Source organism: Fistularia commersonii, chromosome 11 (assembly GCF_037954325.1).
Source record: "Fistularia commersonii isolate RoL2024-O1a breed Wild chromosome 11, RoL_Fcom_v1.0, whole genome shotgun sequence".
In the NCBI taxonomy this organism is placed as follows: Eukaryota; Metazoa; Chordata; class Actinopteri; order Syngnathiformes; family Fistulariidae; genus Fistularia; species Fistularia commersonii.
This window is the reverse complement of record NC_141294.1, coordinates 12,261,299-12,283,503: the sequence shown is the minus strand read 5'-3', so window position 1 is coordinate 12,283,503 and position 22,205 is coordinate 12,261,299. Positions and strand designations below refer to the sequence as shown.

General features: G+C 36.6%; 1 protein-coding gene across 1 annotated transcript in view; it reads left to right on the top strand.

Moving 5' to 3' along the window:
• LOC147229504 (syntaxin-1B) overlaps nucleotides 1-22,205 on the top strand; it is a 55,968-nt gene that overhangs the window by 17,252 nt on the left and 16,511 nt on the right. The window contains exons 2-5 of the mRNA XM_086154979.1: nucleotides 11,583-11,657; nucleotides 12,719-12,818; nucleotides 16,366-16,440; nucleotides 21,950-22,023. Coding sequence (XP_086011105.1) covers nucleotides 11,583-11,657; nucleotides 12,719-12,818; nucleotides 16,366-16,440; nucleotides 21,950-22,023 — 324 coding nt within the window. The remainder of the gene's footprint in view (nucleotides 1-11,582; nucleotides 11,658-12,718; nucleotides 12,819-16,365; nucleotides 16,441-21,949; nucleotides 22,024-22,205) is intronic.

Below are 22,205 nucleotides of genomic sequence, written 5' to 3'. Positions count from 1 at the left end.
CAAACCCAGACTCATCCATCAGATTGCCAGATGGAGAAGCGCGATTCATTACTCCAGAGAATGCATCTCTACTGCTCTAGAGTCCAGTGACAGTGTGCTTTACACCACTGCATCTGACGCTTTGCAATCCGAGCATCCCTCAATCAACATATTCACATTTCTCTGTATATGAACAAAGCATCTTGGTCTGGCCTCTCTGACCTTCTCTCCAAAACATCTAGCAGGTGCTGTTCCTCTGATAGACTCATTCCTGATCCCATCCATCCTGGCCACTCCCAAAGAGAACCTTAGCATCTTCATCTCTGGGACCTCTAGCTCTGCATCCTGTCTTTTCATCATTGTAAATGTTCCTAGGCTATACAGCATCGCTGGTCTCACGACTGTCTACTGTCTACTACTGTCATTCTGGCAGATAGTCTTTCATAGTATAGTACAACTGACACTTTTCTTTACCCATTCCAACCTGCTTGAACCTGTCTCTTCACCTCTTTTCCACATACTCCATTGTTGTGGGCTGTTTACCCCAAGTACCTGAAATCCTGCAACTTCCTGATTTTCACTCCCTGTAGCCTCACCGTTCCACCCGGGTTCCTCTCATTCACACACATATACTCTGTCTTGCTGCGACTAACCTGCACTCCTCTCGTTTCTAGCGCGTGCTTCCACCTCTCTAGATTTACCTCAACCCGTTCTCTGCTCTAACTACAGATCACAATGTCATTTGCAAATGTCATGGTCCATGGATCCCTGTCTAACCTCATCTGTCAGCCTGTCCGTCACCACTGCAAACAAGAGGGGGCTCAGAGCTGATCCCTGATGGAGTCCTACCTCCACCTTGAACTTCTCTGTTACCCCTACAGCACAGTGCACCACTGTCTCACAGCTAGCATACATGTCCTGCACCAGTTTAACATACTTCTCTACAGCCCCAGACTTCCTCATACAATGGCATAGTTCCTCTCTTGGCACCCTGTCATATGCTTTTTTTCTGGTCTAAAAAACATTGCAGCTCCATATGGCCTTCTCTGTACTTCTCTATTAGCAATATCAATGCAAATACTACATTTGTAGTACTCTTTCTGCTGTTCACAAAATTGACTTCTGCTCTCAGTCTAGTTTCCACTACTCATTCCCATAACTTCATTGTATGGCTCCTCAACGTTATCCCTCTATAGCTGCCGCAATTCTGCACATCCCCCTTATTCTTAAAAATGTATCTCCATTCTTCAGGCATCTTCTCACTCTCTAAGATCCTGTTTAATAATCTAGTCAGAAACTCAAGCACTGCCTCTCCAAGACACTTCCACACCTCCACAGGTATATCATCAGGACGAACTGCCTTTCTGGCTACGCTCTCACCTACAACTACTTTGCAGTCACTGATCACTTCTAGGTTACCTCTTCTATACAAGATGTAGTCTACCTGTATGCTCCCACCTCCACTCTTACAAGCTTTCCTATGTTACTGTCTTTTCTGGAAAAAAGTATTCACTACAGCCATTTCCATTTTTTTTGCAAAATCTACCACTATCTGTCCCTCTATCGTGTATTCCAAATCTAAAGTTGTTCTTATTCTTAAATCTGCCCATCATTTCTTCATCCCCCTCTATTGCTTGCACCAATATGCCCATTGAAGTCTGCACCAATTACCACTCTCATCTTTGGGGATATTCTGCATCACGTCATCTAGCTCATTCCAGAATGTCTCCTTCTCCTCAAACTCGCATCCCACCTGCAGGTATAGCCACTAACAACAATGACCATCACACCTTCAATTCCAATTTCAGACTCATTAGTCTATCTGACATTCTTTTCACCCCCAGAACATTCCTAACAAACTCCTCCTTTGAGATGACTCCTAATCCATTTCTCTTTTTGTCAGTACCATTATAGCACAACTTGAGGCCTGCTCCTAAGCATCTAGCCTTACTACCTTTCCACCTGGTCTCCACGACACACAGTTCCTTCTCTGCATAATGTCGACCAACTTTCTACATTTTCCTGTCATCGTCCCAATATTTAAAGTCCCTACTCTCAGTCCCAGACTCTTGCCTTTCTTCTTCTCTCTCTGCTTCCGAACACACCTTTCTCCTCTCCTTCTTTGGCCTACAGTAGCCCAGTTTCCATCAGTACCCTGTTGTACCAATGGTGATCGTTGTACGCCCGGGCCTTGACCAATCCGGTATGATCTGGTTGTAAGATGTGGTTTGATTCCTATGTTTGGTTTTGGCAAAAGTTTCACGCTGGATGTTCTTCCTGAAACAACCCTCTAAATTTATCCAGCCTTGGGACCAGCTCAGGAAGACACTGGCCTGTGCACTCTCGAGGTTTGCTCAGGGAGACACCAGCTCGTGCCACCCTGAGGCTGCATTGGGATAATAATATACAAATACAATAAAATAAATATAATAAATTCTTAACAGATATTTTTTGGTAATTTCTTGCAGTGTTTTCAACTTAAAGTTGAAAAGTAAATAATTGTATTATAAAAGCTTTGAAATCATCATTTTTAACAGTTATCATTTAGATAATAGCCATACCACTTGTGTTCACCTACTAAGTAGATCTTATTTTCCCACCTGATTGCTTTCCCTTCTTTTCCCCCTCCATCTTCCCCCTATCTGCTCTCCTCTCCTCCATCTTGTCATCCCTTTTTTTTCTTTTCAGTATTTTCCTCTCCAATATTTAAATATTTTGGCTATTTCTAATTCCTCCCCCTTTCTATTAACTAGCCATCCTCCCTAGATGTTTCCTTTCTTTTTTTCTTTTCTTCCTTCCTTTCTTTCTTTCTTTCTTCCTTTCTTTCTTTCTTTCTTCCTTTCTTTCTTTCTTTCTTTCTTTCTTTTTTTTCCCCTTTTCCCTTTGGCATCCAACAACAAGTCACGAGCAGTCTGGACATTTATTTATAGAGCCAAGGGAATAAAGCAGTGAGAGTGAGAGAGAGGGAGAGAGAGAGAGAGAGTAAGAAAGAGTGTGCTTTGTGTGTGTGAATGCATCCACATAAAGCATGCACATTTAGAGTCATGTAGAAGTCATTTTTATACATAACTAATATCCCAGGTAGTTTAATTGATTCATTTTTTTTCAATTTTTTGTGCACATCGGTGCAAAATTTTAGGCTAACGTCTTGCATTTTTTGCAGTCTTTTCCCCAATTTTTGAACTGATTTATGGCAAATGTACTACTATTGTTTGTTTGTTTTTTTCATTTTGTTTTTAATTTTCCACAACATTTTCCAAAGCTATGGAATATCCCTAAAACATTAAATGCTGTAATATGTCACAGAGATTTTTGCTTGCATGGTTTGCACATCCACTTGTTTCTTTCCCAAAATACATTGACACCTGAGGACAGTGTTCTGATTTGAATATGCATAACAGTACAGAGGAAAAAAGAAACAAAGAAACGAGTAAATAAACAAAGTCAGCAAGGTATCAAATTAGCTGGAAATAAGATGAAAATCGAACAATATTTGAAATACTTAGAAATGACCAAAATAAAAAGCCTATAAATGAAAAACCCAGATATTGTGCACAGAAGATCCTGTAAATTTCACTAGTAAACTAGTAGTTCACTAGTTATCAGTGTCTCTGTTAGAAACCAAGTGAATGAATGAATCTGCAGGATTCTGCGTTATCTCTGTTGTCCCAGGATCAGATTTTCTCTTTCCCCTCCCCCACCCTGTAAACAGTGCTGCTCCATCATCACCCTTCCCCCACCTGTCCTCCAGCTCCTCCCAACCCCCACTGTCCACAATCTCGCCCATGTTTTTACCCAGTCAAATTATTCACAATTTTGGTGGTAAAATCTGAGGTTCACACATGTGCTCCGAGGGAAAACATTTATTAAAATTTCAAATATGAATATTATTACTTTATTTAGGGTAGGATGCAACATTGTATTATTGTATCGTATCGTATCGTATCGTATCGTATCGTATCGTATCGTATCGTATCGTATCGTATCGTATCGTACCGTACCGTATCGTATCGTATCGTATCGTATCGTATCTTATCGTCATATTATATTGTATTGGAAAATTTCTCAATTATAGGAATTGTGAAACGGTTTCTCAAGCTATTTGTGTTAATTTTGAACCAGTATTTTATTTGTCTTTTTTTTAAACATTGCAACAGTTTAGCTGAGGTAAAAAACAAGAGGTTGTTTTTTTATTGTAAAGGGTAGATGGTGTCCCACCAGCTGATATTGATCAAATCAGTTGTCAGAATGACATCAATCAAAGTACTACAGCTTGTTTATTTTCAGTGCGACAGCTTGTCTGTTTCTTTGTATACTGATGTGTGTGTTTGAGAAAGATAGAGAAGGAGAAAATGAGAAAAGGAGAGATGAGACATTAACCTCAGGATAATTAAGAATATATGGTGATCTAGATACAGATAGTTGCATAGATGTTGCATAGTTGAACACATACTTTACTCATACTTACTCTACATACCATACGCACCTAGATACTGTACAGATACAGTATTAAATAAAAGCAAAATTATGTAAGCTTATTTTAATTAGTCATACAACAAAGTAATATTTTATCTTATTTCATATTCTGTCCTTGAGGACTGTTTTCTCCTTTTTGTTTCCTACATCTCCTTCTCTAGCTTCTTTTCATCCTCCTCCTTGTCTCCCTCTTCTCTTCTTTCCCCCTTCTCTTCATTTTATCCTATTAATCTCTCCCACCTCTCTCTCCTCCTCTTCCTCCTCCTCATCCTCAGATCATTCGAGGAGGTCAAAGCGGCACAGAGTCTCGTTATGTAACCTGGTCCAGCTATGAGTCTCAGCCACCTCCTTCTCTTCCTCTCTTTAAGGAAGTCAATTCACTCTGCTGTAGATCAGTACATTTAGACATCTCATTTCGCTGACTTTGTCGAAGAGGAACCAAATATATTTATGTGATTAATTGATATAATTTTAGAAAAAAATAAAACTGAGCATTATATACATTTATACTGTATATGTTCATGCATACAAATATAAAAAAATATTTGTGAAATATATATAGACTGTATATATATATATATTGATATATATATATATACACACACACATACACATTGTATTTATATAATGTTTATACATACGCAGACAAATATACACAAATATATATATACATTTATAATATACATATAAATATTCATATGTGAGTTTGTATATGTTTGAATATTTGTATGTATGTATATACAGTATACAGTATGTGTACATATGTGTGTGTGTGTGTGTGTGTGTGTGTGTGTGTGGTGTGTGTGTGTGTGTGCGTGTGTGTGTGTGTGTGTGTGGTGTGTGTGTGTGTGTGCGTGTGTGTGTGTGTGTGTGTGTGTGTGTGTGTGTGTGTGTGTGTAGACTCCTTTATTGATTATATGAATATCTTACTTCTCGGGGATTTAACTTAATGTATAAACAGCCACAGATGAGCTTATCTCAAGGTAATACCCTGCTGAATGGTTTATTTTTCATTAGAAAGTCATCAATTTAATTGTTGTGTGCATTATGTATAACTAAGATTTTTTTAAAGAAATGGGGAAAAATAATGTAAATTAAAAAAAAAGATTTTCATTCATTATCCATCCTATCTTTATCCTGCACTCAGAGTCATGGGGATGCTGGAGCCTATCCCAGCTGTTATTGGGCAAGAGGCAGGGTACACCCTGGGCCGGTCGCCAGTCACCAGTATAGAGTCAAAACAACATTCACTCACTCATTCACTCACAACTGGGGAACATACAAACTCCAGACAGAAAGGCCCCCTGAGGGAATCAAACCAGAGCCCTTCCTGCTGTGAGGCTAATCACGGTGGACCACTGTGGAACCAATTTGATTTTTAATTCTCCTATTTTATTCAATGAATTGTCAAGGCAAATCATCAATGCTAGATCAAATTTTGTGTATTTTGGGATAAGGAACACAGATCAAACTGTATTTGGGTGAATTTCTTATTGAGTTGACGATGTTTTTTTTTTTGTTTTATATTTTTTGATGATTACATTTAAATTTAAATTTCTTGTGTCCAATGTGCATGTATCTGTTTTTTAGTTTTGAGGACAGACAGCGACATGCCAGGGCGTTACAGAGTCAGAGAGTTGATGGAGGTGACATCCTTTTTTTCAGTTCATTCTCTGAGGGTCACAGAGTCCTCCAGTTCCACATTCACATCAGCAGAACACACATATACACATACACACACACACACACACACACACACACACACACACACACACACACACACACACACACACACACACACACACACACACACTGCTGGCATTGACTGCACAAAAGACATATATTTTTTGGATTTAATCATTGGCTGTTGGAATTTATTAAAAAGGAACATTTTCACAGCAAAAGTCTCAAGGTTTACAACAGAAATCTGTTTGTTTTGATGTCATACAAAAATCAAGCATTATAAGAAAGCTATGTTTTTTTTCCATCATGAGCATGATTCAGCCATTTGCTCCCTTGGGACCATAAAAATTACCCTAAAACTGTCTGCAACTGCCACCCGGCTGCAGCAGAAACAAAAGAGCATTTTTATGCTGAACTCCCTACAATCCTCATATAACTCAAGGGAAATATGTCATCCAGCAAGCTGCAATTTGGGTTTTTTATTCAAATATCAACAATGCATTTAGCTTGTCAATATGCCTGTAGCCTTTGAAGGGTTGTAAAATCTAGTAGTGTAGGAAGACATCATTAAAAGTTGTAGATAAAATTAGCCTATGGTGTAGTAGTATTGTCAGTTACTCTTAGGAATAGTGTAAAATTGAGTTCTTGGATGTTTTTCAGGCCAACAACCCCAAAACTGATGTAGGGATTGAGCAGGAACTCACATATTCACGTTATTTTAAACATATGTGGGGGTGCTGTGCCATTTAAAAATATACCTTGTCTACTGATACCATTTCCAATATCAACATTGTCAACATTCCATTGAACCATTTGCTACAATATGTTCGATTCATGATATTGATTGTCAGAAGATATTTACATTTGTGAAAAATGAAAATGGGGGTCTTGTAAAAAAAATTATTAAATCAGTCAAAAATGTCGGTAAACTCCCTCTTGATTCAGTGCCACAGAAGATATTCTTACTTGAAACTTAGGCATGATTTCACATCCCCCAGTTTTTTATTTGATGTAATTTCACTGAAGTCACTGTCATGTTTTAAACAAATTAATATGGCATTATGCCCATCTGCAAACTACAGCAGTTGGTTGAACCCACTCAATGTTATTTTTAATGGCATAAAACTGTATTATATTATCATCAGTGATTATATGATTTTTTGTTTCTAACATCCAGAATAGCATTTCTCACCTTTGACCACAGACCAAGTCAGTCTAACCCCATTGTGTTATCATTGAGGAAAACAACCCTGGACAGAATTTGATGCCACACTGAGGAATGAACAAAACAAATTACTTGACCAAATCATCAAAGCATTCTATTTTTAACTGTCTTAATTAATATGGTCACATCTGGAATTACAACGATCACTGCAAAGCATACATAATTCTTTTCTCTTAGACATCAGGGGTCCTTCTTTGAGGTTATTGTGCAATGAGAATACACTTCCAGTATCTGAATGTGACAGTGTAGGCCTGTGACTGTTAATGCATCAGTATCAAGGGTCCAAATGTCACAGGTAGAGTAATACAACTTGACAAATATTCAGATTTCCATTGAGTGATTAAAATAGGGAAACAAAGATGTGTGAACTTGTCAACTCTACTGTTCTCAGCCTCCTACAATGAATCAGGACTGAAAACTCAAATTGTTATAATAACTCCTGTCACAAATTTTACAGTTTCTGCAGTAGAAAATTTTGTATATTCTGATTTAACTACTAGTTTTATCACTAATTATATCACTTAATCTGTCACCTTGGAACTCATCTCAGCCATGACTGGGCACCAGTCAATTGCAAAGCCAAACCACCATCAACTGGGAAATTTAGGGTCTTAATCTACTTGCATGTTTTTGGACTGTGGAAGGAAACCAAACTAACGGGAAAAACTCACTCTGCCAAGATTTTCTTCCGTCTGCAAACTCGAAACAGAAAGGTTTTTCGGAAACAAACCAGGGACATTCTTGTTGGGAGGTAGAAGTACTAACCACTGTGCCACTACATTGCCTATGTAATCGTATGTGGCCATAATGAACTAACAACCAGTCCAGAGTGTACCCTGCCTCTCGCCCAATAACAGTGTGGATAGCGACCCCACAACCCTGAGTGCAGGATAAGCGATTTAGATAACAAATAAATGATTGAGTCTTAATACAATCAAAAAAGGCTCATTATAAAAACTACAAATAATTTTGCATCCAATCAGGGATAATAAAAATGCCCTCTCTAAGTTGAAGGATGCCAAACCAATCTTCATTTTTATCTTTATATTCTGACCAATAAGCATCAGGGTTTAAATCCTTTAACTCTTTTTTTATTGCAGCTTCTGTCCAACATTCAGCTGATCTTTGTCTACCAGGCTGTACATCTGGTACTTGATTTGCAATTTATCCCATTTTTCCAAAAGAATTGTCTGCAAAACATTGTGTCTTTCTGGTTTGTGTAAATGAGGGAAGAAATTACATTTTGGTTAATGAAATACATTGCATGTACATGATTTCAGGTGGCTTTTTTTTTTCAGATGAAAAATGTTCATGACGTGAACATTATTCATGTTTCACTCATGGACTGTTGTAAAATTGAACATCTGATATTTTTGTCCTGGCTTCAAGCTGATAAATGCGGTCATTGTCTGTTATGCTCTCAGCTGTAAACATTGCTCGAGAATCATGTTATCCATTTTAAACACCTTTGCCTGCTGCGACATAAATGGCATGAATGATTTCACAGTCTGGGAAAAGCAGGCATATAAAGCCATGTCAGTCCAAAACATCTGAATGTCCTGGAAACACAGAAAGTAAACAAAGCCACAAGGAAAAATGAAATTACATCATCCAGCTTCTGACTCTGAACAAATCTCATATATATATATATATATATATATATATATATATATATATATATATATATATATATATGCAGAACCTATTCTTTTGGAATAGGTTCTATTCTTTTGGAATAGGTTCTGCATTTTGTTTGTGTATATATACATATATATATGTATATATACACCATATATATATATATACACAAATAAAATGCAGAACCTATTCATATTATGTTTATACTGTTCATGAAAAAGTCAACATTGATATGACACCAAGAGCACACAAAAATCTAGAAATTGCTGATATCAAAAGAATAATTAATTTGCATAAAAATGAAATGTACAAACTTGTAAAAAATGTTTAAAAAAAGTCAATATAAACACACCATGAATGGTTTCAACAGTATCCGTTGACCTGTCTTTCTGTCACAGAGTTCATGTCCGCAAAAACTTACAAATCTTCAGTGTTCTTTATTGTTTTTATCTTTTGCTTGCTTCTCTGATGAGCTAGCTTCCTTTCTCCCCAAATTCACCAGACATTCTAGATTAAGGGGACAATTGCATGATGAAAATAGCAACATAGAAAATAGAAAAATAGAAACCAAAATTTTTTTGCCTGTCAGTTCAGGGCTTTAAGTCTGTCCTCTCCAATTTTCAATCAAAAACATGTTATGTTTCTGTTAAAAAATAGGAAATGGAACTGTTTTGGTTTTCTTTTTTTTTACAAGTTATATATTAACCTCTTTTCCCTCTTGAATTCTCTCCCTTGGTTTCTGATGCTCTGTGCAATGGTCCATTCTCCACTATGGCTGAAATGGTGTGTTAAAACCAACATTAGTATATGTCAATATTTAGGAGTTTTTAAAGCAACACATCTGTCATGATAAACACACACAGTGCAAGTCACACTGTCTCATTAACCTGAATCCAATGTGTGGATATGGAGAGTGATGACCCTAATCAAGCCTTTAATTTAGTCTCATTCAACTGCTAACTTCAATAAACCCACCTGTTGAAAGTCTCTTTTGTCTGTACAAAAAAAGATTTGAATATTGATTACAGACATTTAAATGCGTTAGACGATAGAATACTAAACAAATATATTCCTGAAGCTGGAGCTCAGGTGACAAAACAGAACTGATATATTTAAACAAGTTGTTGTATGCTATTAACTTAGGTTTTAGAATTTCCTATTTTAGCAACATTTTTTGAGTTTTTTTTAAAACATTGAAAAAGCATACCTGCAAAGTGAAAAAGTGAAGATTTTTAAACTAGAGGAAACAAATTTCCAGAATCACACAAACACAAATTAATCTTATATACGTATACATACCCCAGTTGATAATTTATACTACATATTGAAATTTGTTATATCCAAGTCATTTATTTACAGCACAGAATCCACAGTGCACAATGTGGGGTATTTTCATTGAGCCAATTGCCGGAGCACCTCTATTACTTTTAAGGCCCAGTTTTTTAAATATATTGTCCTAAGCTCCTTCATAGTCACTGCTGTCTTCTGTGTAATTTTAATACAGCAATCAGAAAGTCAATTCCCATGATGATACTTAAACCAGGACAAAGACATGAATGTGTCCAATAAGATGCTGGGTTGTTCAGTCTTTTTTGAATACTGAATAACAGATAAAGGAGCTTGTAAATCTACACAGTGTTCTACTTTAAACCCCTCACCCCAATTACACAGTTTAAATATTTAGAGTTCATCTGAAATACTTAATGACACACACCATTTGGAACAATGCCTTGTGAATATGGAAAAATCTTAAAGTTTGATTACTTTAGCTTTGATGAAGTTACAGTCACCCCAGGTCGTCAGAAATAGGTACAGAACGTGAACAGACATGAGCATGTCTCTAATATAGCAAAGAAAAAAACACTAAACTATTCAATTACTCATCATTTTCCTACAATGTAACCACTACTTGGTGATTCTGCAAAAGTCTGCAGTCTCCTAATCAGATATTTATGGCAGCTGATCAACTCTGAGCACAATACAGCCTCCATGGGGCACAAGTGAGAGTCTCTCTCAGCCAGTCCCAAGCCTGGATAAATGCAGAGGGTTGCGTCAGGGATGACATCCAGCGTAAAAGTAAAAGTTGTTTCATCATTAACCTGTTAAATATTATTCATAAATATGCTGCAGACTCCTTAGGCTTAGACCAACTCTGACCTGGTCATTGCAGCTGTTATTTTTTAAACACTGACTGCCCAACTTAGCCCTGCAGTGGAAATCTAAACTAAATACAGCTAATTTTCAGTTAGATATACACAGCAGTACACAGAAAGGTGCAACTGTATTTGCTAAATTGTCTACAGTGTACATAGTAAAAAGTATATCATGCCAGGGTGAAATTAGAGAGTGTCTTGTCATTCATGCTAAGTGCCAGTACAGTATTCCTTTATAATACATGTAGGCTTATACATGAGTTCCAATGGTTATTTAGGTTATATCTTTATTAATGTAATGTGATTATTTACTCCAGATTTTAAAATGAAAACATGCATTTATGTATGCGTCAGGGAAGACTTGACTCACATTAACGTGTGGAGGGGAAGGAGCTGACACTTTCTTTTCTATGTGTGTCTACGTGCAGGCTAAGGACAGCGATGATGACGAGGAGGTGGTGCAGGTGGACAGGGACCACTTCATGGATGAATTCTTTGAACAGGTGAGGTGCAGAAGTATGGTTTGAATGGGAACATACAAAAATGAAAGACCCAGGAATTAGAATATTATTTAAAGAAAAAGATTAAGAATGGAGGAAACAAAAAATCTTTCTATGTTGCACTGACCCTCCATGCATGATAGTGTCGGAGGACTGTGACCACAATATTAGCATGAGAAAATATGTTTTTATAGGGGCATTGATTTAATAATTTGTTCCCTGTTAGCCTCTGTATCTTTAAAAAATCTTAACTTTGAGCACACAACCACATTTGAAGTTCTGCAGGTATGTCATACTACAATGATTATTTGCCTCTATGCAATTCTAATTTCTAGCACCATTTTTTTCAATTCAAAGAATGAAAGGATGTTGAACGCACTGCATTGTAAAGTTAAAGAATAAAGGCTCAGTTTATGTGAGAAGTGATTCAATGTCATTTTTAATAATAATAAGAAGAAGAATAACACCTTGATATGATCACATAAAAATAATTAAACCTTAAAAAATGAAGTTAAACTTAAAAAATAAACTTTATTGAGCTGTTCTCTACTTAAAGTTTTCTTGTGAAAACATATACTTTCACACTAATTAGGAGCTCAAGCTTATATTTGTAGGTTTGTCTTTATTTTGGTTGCATAGACATTCATGCATCATATACAAAAGGTGTGTCTACATCATCACACCAAAATCATGGGGACAGTGTTCATACACTTACATGTGGAAATGTCAAAAAGCAGATAAAAATATGAATTAACAATAAATCCCGCTAACATCCTTCTTTTTCCATGTTCAGTTATCAAAACAATTAATCTTACTATCAAGTGGGAGAGAGAAGATAGATGATGAAAACTAGGTGTGGTAAGGCAGAGGCCTAGCCTGATTAGCAGCAGCATTAGCAAGCTAACGTGCCAACAGGCTTGTCCAGCATTTACTGGCATATCATTGATCTGAGTTTTATTGATAATTGTCATTTTTATTTTAATTAGTTCAAGTTTAAACAAAAAAGTAGTGAAAACTAGCTGGGCATGTTGTGACATAGTGTAACGCATTGCCTGTGTTCACAGGTGGAGGAAATCAGAGGCTGTATAGAGAAGCTGTCAGAAGATGTGGAGCAGGTCAAGAAGCAGCACAGCGCCATTCTGGCCGCCCCAAACCCTGACGAAAGTAAGAAACTTTAAGTGTCCCCAGTATTTACATCCTAAGGATGTGACATTTTGTATCATTTACATCATTTGCTGTTCTTGTCAGTTACTTTTGTTAATACAAAGAAATCAACAAAACAAGAGTATGTGATACTGATTTAAGCTAAAGTATCAAGGTATGGCAAAAGTTACAAAGGACGCAAGTAGTCAAACTTGTCTCTCTACAGGTGGAAATCTGTTAAAATGAATAATGACAATAACTGCTCAAAAAAAAAATTATAGAGATCACATTCTATTTGTTAACAAATTGGTGTTAGCATGAAGGACTAATGTGTTGTAATTTCTGCTTTAGAAACCTCCAAGTCTACTCATTCACCTTAATTATTTCAGGTACTAGACAGTCCCAAAGCATTTCCGAGGAACCAGAGATAGCATTAGATTCAAGAGTTGAGATAAAAGTGTTTATTTGTGCACTACTCCTGCACTCTAGTGTACTATGGTAGCTAATTGTCTGTGATGACAGTATATAAAAATATTACAGGAAGATTTTGACAATATTAGGGATATAATAATATACTATGAATACTGATCTGACCCTGAAAAATATCAGTATCATATATATATTAGTCATACACATAATTTATTGGAATTTGAAGATTGCACGCATTTAGCAAATCATCACAAATTTGCAAATATACTTGTTTTCAGAGACAGAAATGTCACTTTATGAAGAAGATTATTATAATGATAAGTAGAAATCAGTCATAAATTACATACTATCCAGCAGTGAGTTTCTAAAAAGTAAAGAAATTGCTTAGTTTGTTAAGTTAATAAGAAATGGTATCAATTAAATTAATGTAAAAAAGAAAAGAAAAGAACTCAAGACCTCAAAAATAATAGGCCTCAAACAACAAGAAAGCGGTTTATTATTTTAAGCGTATGATTAATCTGTGACAATAGATGTAGCTTAAGTTTTCTTTAAATCAAATTGAATGAGGGAAAACAGACTGAACACTTTTAGAAAAATTAAATGATTTCATATTACTGATAACAAACTTAGTCAAACTTAGTATCCCATTATACCCTTGTTTTGAGTGTGACGAAGTGACAAATGTGCGCTTATATTTGCTATAATACAACTGGTCCATCTGATATGGCTGTATATTTAGACAGGTCGCTAAATATTAATGTATCCTAACAAGTATCGGAGATTCTGCCATCTGAGGTTCATTGTGGAAAAATGCTCCGTCATTCCATTATGTTGAACACCCTTTGACTTCTTATAAAGATTGAAAGCACTGAATCTTCTGCCAGGAGCTATGCCTGACCCTCAAAGTGAAATCTAATTCTACCAACGGTTTGCTGTTCTGAAATCTGCCAAACCAATGGCTGGCATCTGCCTAGCACTGCTGCCAGTCAGTATGACCCTACACACAATGAATCAGCAATAATGAGTCAAAGTCACCGCTGGAGCCATAAGCCATGTCTGGGACACCATGTTGTAAAAACCCTGAAAGTTCACTGGACCTACTCCAGTGTTGTTCACTTTCATACAACAAGGAAAAACTATTAAAATTATCATCACTTTACAAAGAGGAAGGACATAATGCGGGATTAGACAATGTCATTGTATAATACTAAGAATAAAATAACATCAATCAAAGATATTTGATTAACGAGTTAAGTATGACAGAACAAATCTAACTATAACTGTAATGATTAAACCAAAAAATATCTCATATTTGAATGAATATTGTTAAATATTGAATCCAAGTACGATTATATTTTGAGTTTGAATTCCTTGAGAGACCATTATATTTGAGGACATTATCTGACTGTGAAAAGATTTTTTCCAGACTGCAGAAGGACTATGCATTTTTAAAGAAATATCAACTTGTTAGTAATTATCCTAGTCTTCATGACTACAGGTGGAGGCACATAATTTAGAGCTTAAAAAGAGACATTCAAAACTGTCAGTTTGTCTCCCATCTTTTCATTTGTTTCTGCATGTTGATGTTTCCTGAACAAATTATGCTTATTTTGTTCTTTTTTATCTTTCTTTGTGCCCTCCTATCTGTTTCTGTTACCTTCCATCTAGATGATTCCCTTTTCTGTTTATACTCTCCCTCTACCTCTCTTCTTGCACTTCTCTTTTCATTTTTCTTTTCCCTCTCCCCGTATCGTCATTGTGTTGCATGCTGAATCTGAAGTCGTCTACTTGAAGTATTTAAACTGCATGAAGCCCTCTTAACGGCTGACGGCACGTGAGTCTGTGTGACGCTGCTCCTCTCAAGCTCTGTTAATCCCCAAATAGCTGTTGTAATTATTTAACCACATAAGAACATCCAATTTCCAAACTATGTGGAAACATTAGGAATAATCAGATATTTCAATACAAGACAACTTTATGTGTTTAATGATGGTTTGATATTTTATCTAAAATGTGTTACTCACCTCTCTACTGTCACCTGTGTTCTCCATCTGCTCCATTCAAGGTCAGTCCACTTTACAGCATACAAAATGCATCTTGGGTTTCAGCGTGAATTATGCATGATTGGAGTTGTAGTGAAAAGAGAAGCTCAGCTTCATTCATGAATATTCTTATTTTCACTGATTTCACTCATCAGTTCACCCTAAACATCAGTGTAACACCAGCAGGACCTATGACATCAGCTATTCTCATTCAATCTTTGTTCAGCTGACATACGAAGGAAGGCATAAGATGGTCTAATTAATACCCACATCAGCAGACCTGTTGGGTTGGGGGCGGGGGGGCAAAAATAAAGCCCATCCTTGAATATAATTGATCATTGTACTTTTAATCACTGAAAAGACAAAAATTAGGTAATGTAACCACCATTACATAATTTATGTTGTTTCAATCACAGCAAGGTTTAGTATAATTCTTGAAAAGAAATCTTGAAATGCATTTTTTCCTGGAAAATAAAGGACTGTTCTCAGGGATTCTGTAGATATTACATAAAATTTTAAGTTGTCTCATGAAAAGGATCACGCAACAGGAAGCGATCATCTGCATTTTATGAGGTTTTGGGCTTAAGCACCTATTACTAATGAAGGTGCAGAGTGCGTTAGGATGGAGAATGGAGTGGGAGGCATGGAGAGGGAGGCAGTCAGACTGGTGAGTCAGAGGTAGAAAAGGCTGATGGCAGCGTCTGAATGGCACTGCAGTGGTCGTAAATCTGAGGTGCTGCAGCTAGCGCGAACAGTCAGACACACACACACACACACACACACACACACACACGTATACACACACACACACCAATATGGCTGACATGTTTCTGCTCAGCATACACATAAGGATACATTTATAACTATGAAAAAAAAAAAGAAGAAGAAAAGATAAAGCTCTTGGTTCTGGACGTAGTACTTTGATGTTGACATGACAACATGCCTCAATTGACAGAACTTTTATTGTGAATGTCTGGCAAATGTTTCTATCATGCTTTCTAAAGTTCCAACCAAAGTCCCAGCTGTCCTGCTTTAAAGGATTTGGACAATTAGGAATTGAAGTAAAGGTAAAAATTAAAATGCTTTATTCTCTGCAGAGACCAAACAAGAGTTGGAGGATCTCACAGCTGACATCAAGAAGACAGCCAACAAAGTTCGCTCAAAATTAAAAGGTAACTACACATTTTACAGTTAAAAATTAAAATATACAACTTCTGACTCATAACTACTAGGGTCAGACCCATCATTATCCATCCATCCATCGTCTGCTGCTAATCCTGCACTCAGGGTCGCAGGGGATCCTGGAGCCTATCCCAGCTCTCATTGGATGAGAGGCGGGGTACACCCTGGACTGGTCGCCCGTCAATCGCAGGGCCACATATACAGACAAACAATCATACACTCACTCACTCATTCGGGCCAATTTTTCCAATTTTTTCCAATTAACCTGCCGCATGTTTTGTAAGATTGAAAAATTCCTTCTGTAAATTATACACAATTATTGTCAGGAACACGACCAAAAAAAAAGCGATATATTTCCTAAATATTCGAATATTACAGAGGGCCTGACACCCTACAACATATAACATATTACATCTTAAGAAAACACCAGTTAATAGACACAACATATTCGACACACAGTGTTTCTGTCGTTTGAAACGATTAAAGTACAATGTCACCATGAAAGTAAAAAAAGTGTTTTCATCTCATTTATAATATGCTCTACATGTACTGCCACGAGCAGGATACTCACCTGCTGGTGACGGGGGGATTTATGCAATTAATCCCAACCGTCTCAATTTTTTTTTATGTGTTTAGTGATGGTATTTGTTCCACATTTTCAGAATGCTGCAAATTTGTTTTCTGGTTCATAATGATTCATGAATAATGTGTTGTGTCTATTTACATATATATTATTACATATGTTTACAGCACCAATTAACAAATGAGTAGTATCATAGCATTTTAATATCGAATAGATCAAGAAACCACACTTTTTAAAATCAACAGAAACCCACATTCCCCAGGCGAGCAAGGTCTTGGCAACTGTGACAATGGAAACTGCCTTTTAGGCAGAAATCCCTCACGCATCCAAGCTTGGTGTGGGCAGCACTTGAAAGCAAGATTGTGATAGAGATAGAGGTTTGGGAAGGATGACCACAAATGCAGATGCATCTACTTGGATGACAGCTGAAATGATACAATAAAAGCTTGAATTTCAAGCTACTAAACCTTTGAAATGAGAGACCCCAAGGACTTGGGGAAATTCAAAATATTACCTGAAAATTAACAAGACATTATGTACATATATTTCAAGAGAGTAGAAGCAATAATGTTTGTGAAAATTTAGAGCAAGACTTTTTCAAGAACAACTTTTCTGTCATGATTGAAATGGCATAATTAGTCAAGGATCATTTGTGATGGAATGAATAGTTTTGATTCTGTCATAAGTAAAACAGTATTTCAATTCAAATGAAATAGTGTAACTAACTATAATTTCATGCTCCAGAAAACATACTTAGATCCCTCATAATTAATTTAGAAAACATATAAGATCTCAGTTGTATGAGGAAGAGATCATGGTTCCAATTGTTTAATCCTTGCATGATCGCAGAGCCATTTATGTATTTTTTTCTTATTAGTGTTATATCTCATGACACACAAAGCAAAATCCTGATGTTCAGTTTTACAAGCTTTTAATGTTAACACCAGGAAGTGTTTCCAACTAAAGAAAACTGTTCCTGAAAAATAAAAGTGACTGACTTCTTTATTTATAGAGAGTTCCATGTTTTTATTTTGTTTCCACTCATAAGACAATAGTCACCCTTCAAAGAAAGGTAAATTATTCAGAAACAATCCCTGTGATTTATCAAGCTGTGAAACAAACACACACACACACACACACCTTGAAACACAGAGTAGCTGTTGTGCTGAAAGCTACACACATATTCATGCTGAGGGTTCAAGGACATCACTGCTTTAATGCATATAGCCAGAGGTTTGAACACACAAACAAACCCACAAAGACACCCACACGTGTATACACACGCGCAAACACCAACACATTTACATCTTGCCTCATTACATCTATCCCATTCTCCCGAGCCTGACCTTCTCTGATATTACAGCTGCTTGTCTCAACCTGGTTACCCTGAATCCCCTGCTCTGAGTTAAGCCATAGCCTTTTAACTCTCCTAGCAAATTTATTGGCCGGAACGCAGGTGCCATTTCGAGTGTTATTGAGCATCACAATTGCTGGCAATATGTAATTATTGCTTTTTACTTAATTACAAAAAGTAGGCATAAAAGGAGGAAAGGGCATGTGAATGTAAAACGAACTAAAGAAGCAGAGAATGTAAGGTTCTACCGTTTCCATTATGAGAAAAATCATGTTTTCTGGCATGTTGTTTTCCTTTACAGACAAATGTAATGCTTGTAGTCATCCACTGCTGTGGGATAACTACATCAATTCTAGAGCGGCAGAGAGACAATAGATGGTCAATAATCTTCTACAACAGCAGTTCCACATATTAGAAGTTGGAAACAGTCAAGCTAGACAGAGCTAAGAATGAAATAACTAAACTGAAAAGTATGGTATCAGTATGGTATGCTGTAAAGATCTAGTTCACCAAATTGAATCGTTAGAATATAATGTAACGCTAACTGAATACTAATTGGTTGGACCATCAACCAGCAGGTTCGGGTTTATGAAATAATGATTCGGTTGAAAAAAACATGGACTAGCAGGTTCATCTCATTTACATTTACCAGCTGGAAAACATCATTAAGCAGCCTCATATTTGTAAGAAATTAAGAGTGGAATCTCCATTGACTGCTTCCTGTTCATTGAATACAATTTTTCTCAAATCCATCAATAAAGAGGTTACTATTTTTAAGATCTAAAAGAGTTAGATAAGAGTTAGATTGTATTTATAAGATGTGTTTGATCGAAATGAGTGGTTAGGGGATCCATGATAAGTGAATATCCATTAGCTGTAAAACTATGATTCCAGATTTCATGTTACCAATATCCATGAGCTAGAAACCATCAATCAATTCCTACCAATGATCAAAAAGTCAAAGTCAACTTTATTGTCAATACTGCCATACATTCACACATACAGAGCATTGTAATAGCGTTACTCTAGGACTCATGGTTCAAAAGTACAAAAAATTATAAATCATTTGTCACAGAGAACAACCAACTACAAAAATGTACCATCAGCATTTTCAGGTGTTTTGTCTGTCTCTAGTTATAAGTTTGAGAGGGAAATGCTCCAGGTTGCTTGAAATTTTTAAAGGCAACATCATCTACATAGGAAAACAAATTTTCACTAAATTGTATGTTTGATATACATTTTGTTTTTTCTGCACATATACCATTCTCATGAGACGTTTTCTAAAATAAATGTTATTACTGCAAAAGTACAGACCTGCGGGCACTGCCGCTTATTCGCCCATATCTCTGTTAAGAAATTGTGGTGATATTATTATTTTTGGAATCCCCGCAAGGTCTGGGTGTTGTCTCACACTTTCTCTTTCTTTTTAGCCCTCCCTCTTTGTCTCTCTCTCTTTCTCACACACACACAGCCACACATACTCAAATTAAAGCATAAACACACACAAATACACACATTGTAGTAGTAAAGATGTTCCACCTACACAGTTAAGTGAATGTCAACTCAAATAAAGAAGCCTTAATTTTTAAATGTCAAATTAGTGTTCATGAAAAATCAGCTGATTTGTTTTAAATTAGTTCTTTCAGCAACAGTGTAACCTGTAATAATTACATCAAGGCATAAACAAAATGCTCCTTTATTGCAGTAATTTGGAGACATTATTACAAACCTGAGGTCACGTACTTTTGGTATCATAACTCCCCAATCCTTTCCGCAATGCTCACCACTGTTCTGGAAAGAGAACCACAAAGAGCTAAGCATCTGGTCCAGTGTCAAGAGATTCTTAGCGAAGACTTTTTACCGTCTCCAAAAAAAATCAGAGATCAGGGATCATAGAGCGTATAATTCTAGCAATGGTTCAATTAACATTAACAGTACTTAAGCAAGCTATTAAGTCTTCACAAAGAGAAATATGGAAACATGAAACAAACTTCAATATTTGATCTTTTTAGAATAAAACAATTGGCACTGGGAAGATGACTAAATCTGTTGCTCAGTCACATACATACACATATATAAATAGTCCGTGTTTCTGCTTCATCATCATCTATCTAGAGGAAGGCAGTGGGGCTGGCAGCCAGGATAAACATTCAGTTTTTCTCTCACTCACACATACATTACAGCATTATATAAGCATTTCATCTCGTCACTAGCTGGACACAAACCAACATCACGGACAAATGACAACGTGACACACTGGCAGCAACCTTCAACTTGTTGCCAAGTGGTTCTATGCACACACACATATACATATACACACACACTAACACACTCACACACCAATAAACACACATTTGTATACAGGTTTGACCAAATAATTATCTAAATTCATTACAAAAATGTATCCAAAAATTAATTTAAAAAAACAGACTTAGTGGCAGGATCACAAGCTGGTGTTGACAGGACATATTCTAAAAATAATTTCAACATTGTCTAGCCACCCATCCATTGCCTAACCCTTATCCTACTCAGGGTCGAAGGAGATGCTGGAGCCTATCCCAGCTGCCATTGGGCGAGAGGCAGGGTACACCCTGAACTGGTCGCCAGTCAGTCGCAGGGCCATGTAAACAGAGAGACAACCATTCACTCTCTCATTCCCACATCTGGGCATTTTTTCTAATTTTTTTCAATTAACTCGCTGCATGTTTTTGGACCGTGGGAGGAAACCAGAGGAAAGCCATGCAGACACAAGGAGAACATGCAAACTCCATGCAGAACGGTCCTCTGTCGGAATTCAACAAGGGTCCTTCATGTTCTGAGGCCAAAGCACAAAACCCACTGCATCACCATGTTATCCTCAGCACTGTCTAACATGTCCTAAATGTTTAACTGTGCTTTGAAAATGATTAAAATCTGCTTCCTATAGGCCCCCTTAATAATATTTCTCATGTCTGTGAAGTTCCATTATATGTATGCTGTTGTGTGGCCTTTAATAAATGATTCTGATTCTGATATATACTCAAACAAAATGTTGGCGAGCAATGTTCATAGGATTTTTAAGGAATGTTTTTGAGGCAGCTCAGCCTAAAGTTCGCAAATAATATGAGAACATTACCAGAATTTCAGCTGTCCCAACTAAAATATTAAAGTCCTTGAGGTAAAGGACTGGTGCCCTAGTGTTTTAAGAAACATTCATATAGGTCTTGACAATCTTAAGTGAATCTTAAGTGAAAAGCAATAAATGAGTTTAGATCACAGGTAGCTGTCGCATGTCATTACTTGGATTCTTGAGTGCTTGGAATGGTTATTATGTTGTCCTTCAGCTCTCCTTCCCATTTACACTAAAAATGTGGAATCAAAATGCTCTGCCTATGCAATAACTAAACATTTTGAATGTTATCCTTGAAGATCATATTAGAGCATCTCATAAAAGAACAAAAAAAGGAAAACACTGGCAAATGCACTTGGTTTTGCATGTATTATATTCACAATTGTTTTCACTATTACCATTCACAATAAAAGTATCAGCAAAAGTCTTAAGATTGTTTTTGTCTTCCTACAGCCATTGAGCAGAGCATTGAGCAGGAGGAAGGTCTCAACAGATCATCGGCGGACCTCAGGATCCGCAAGACACAGGTGATGCACCTGAAGCACTGTTGAATATTTTACGCAATATCAAATGTATGCTTAAATGTGTGTGCTCCCTCAGGCTCAATGTAGAACAAGATTACATCATCCACAGTTGATGTGTGTTTTCACACAAAAATATGTTTTCAAATTTAAATCATTTACATATATATATATATGTAAATATTTTA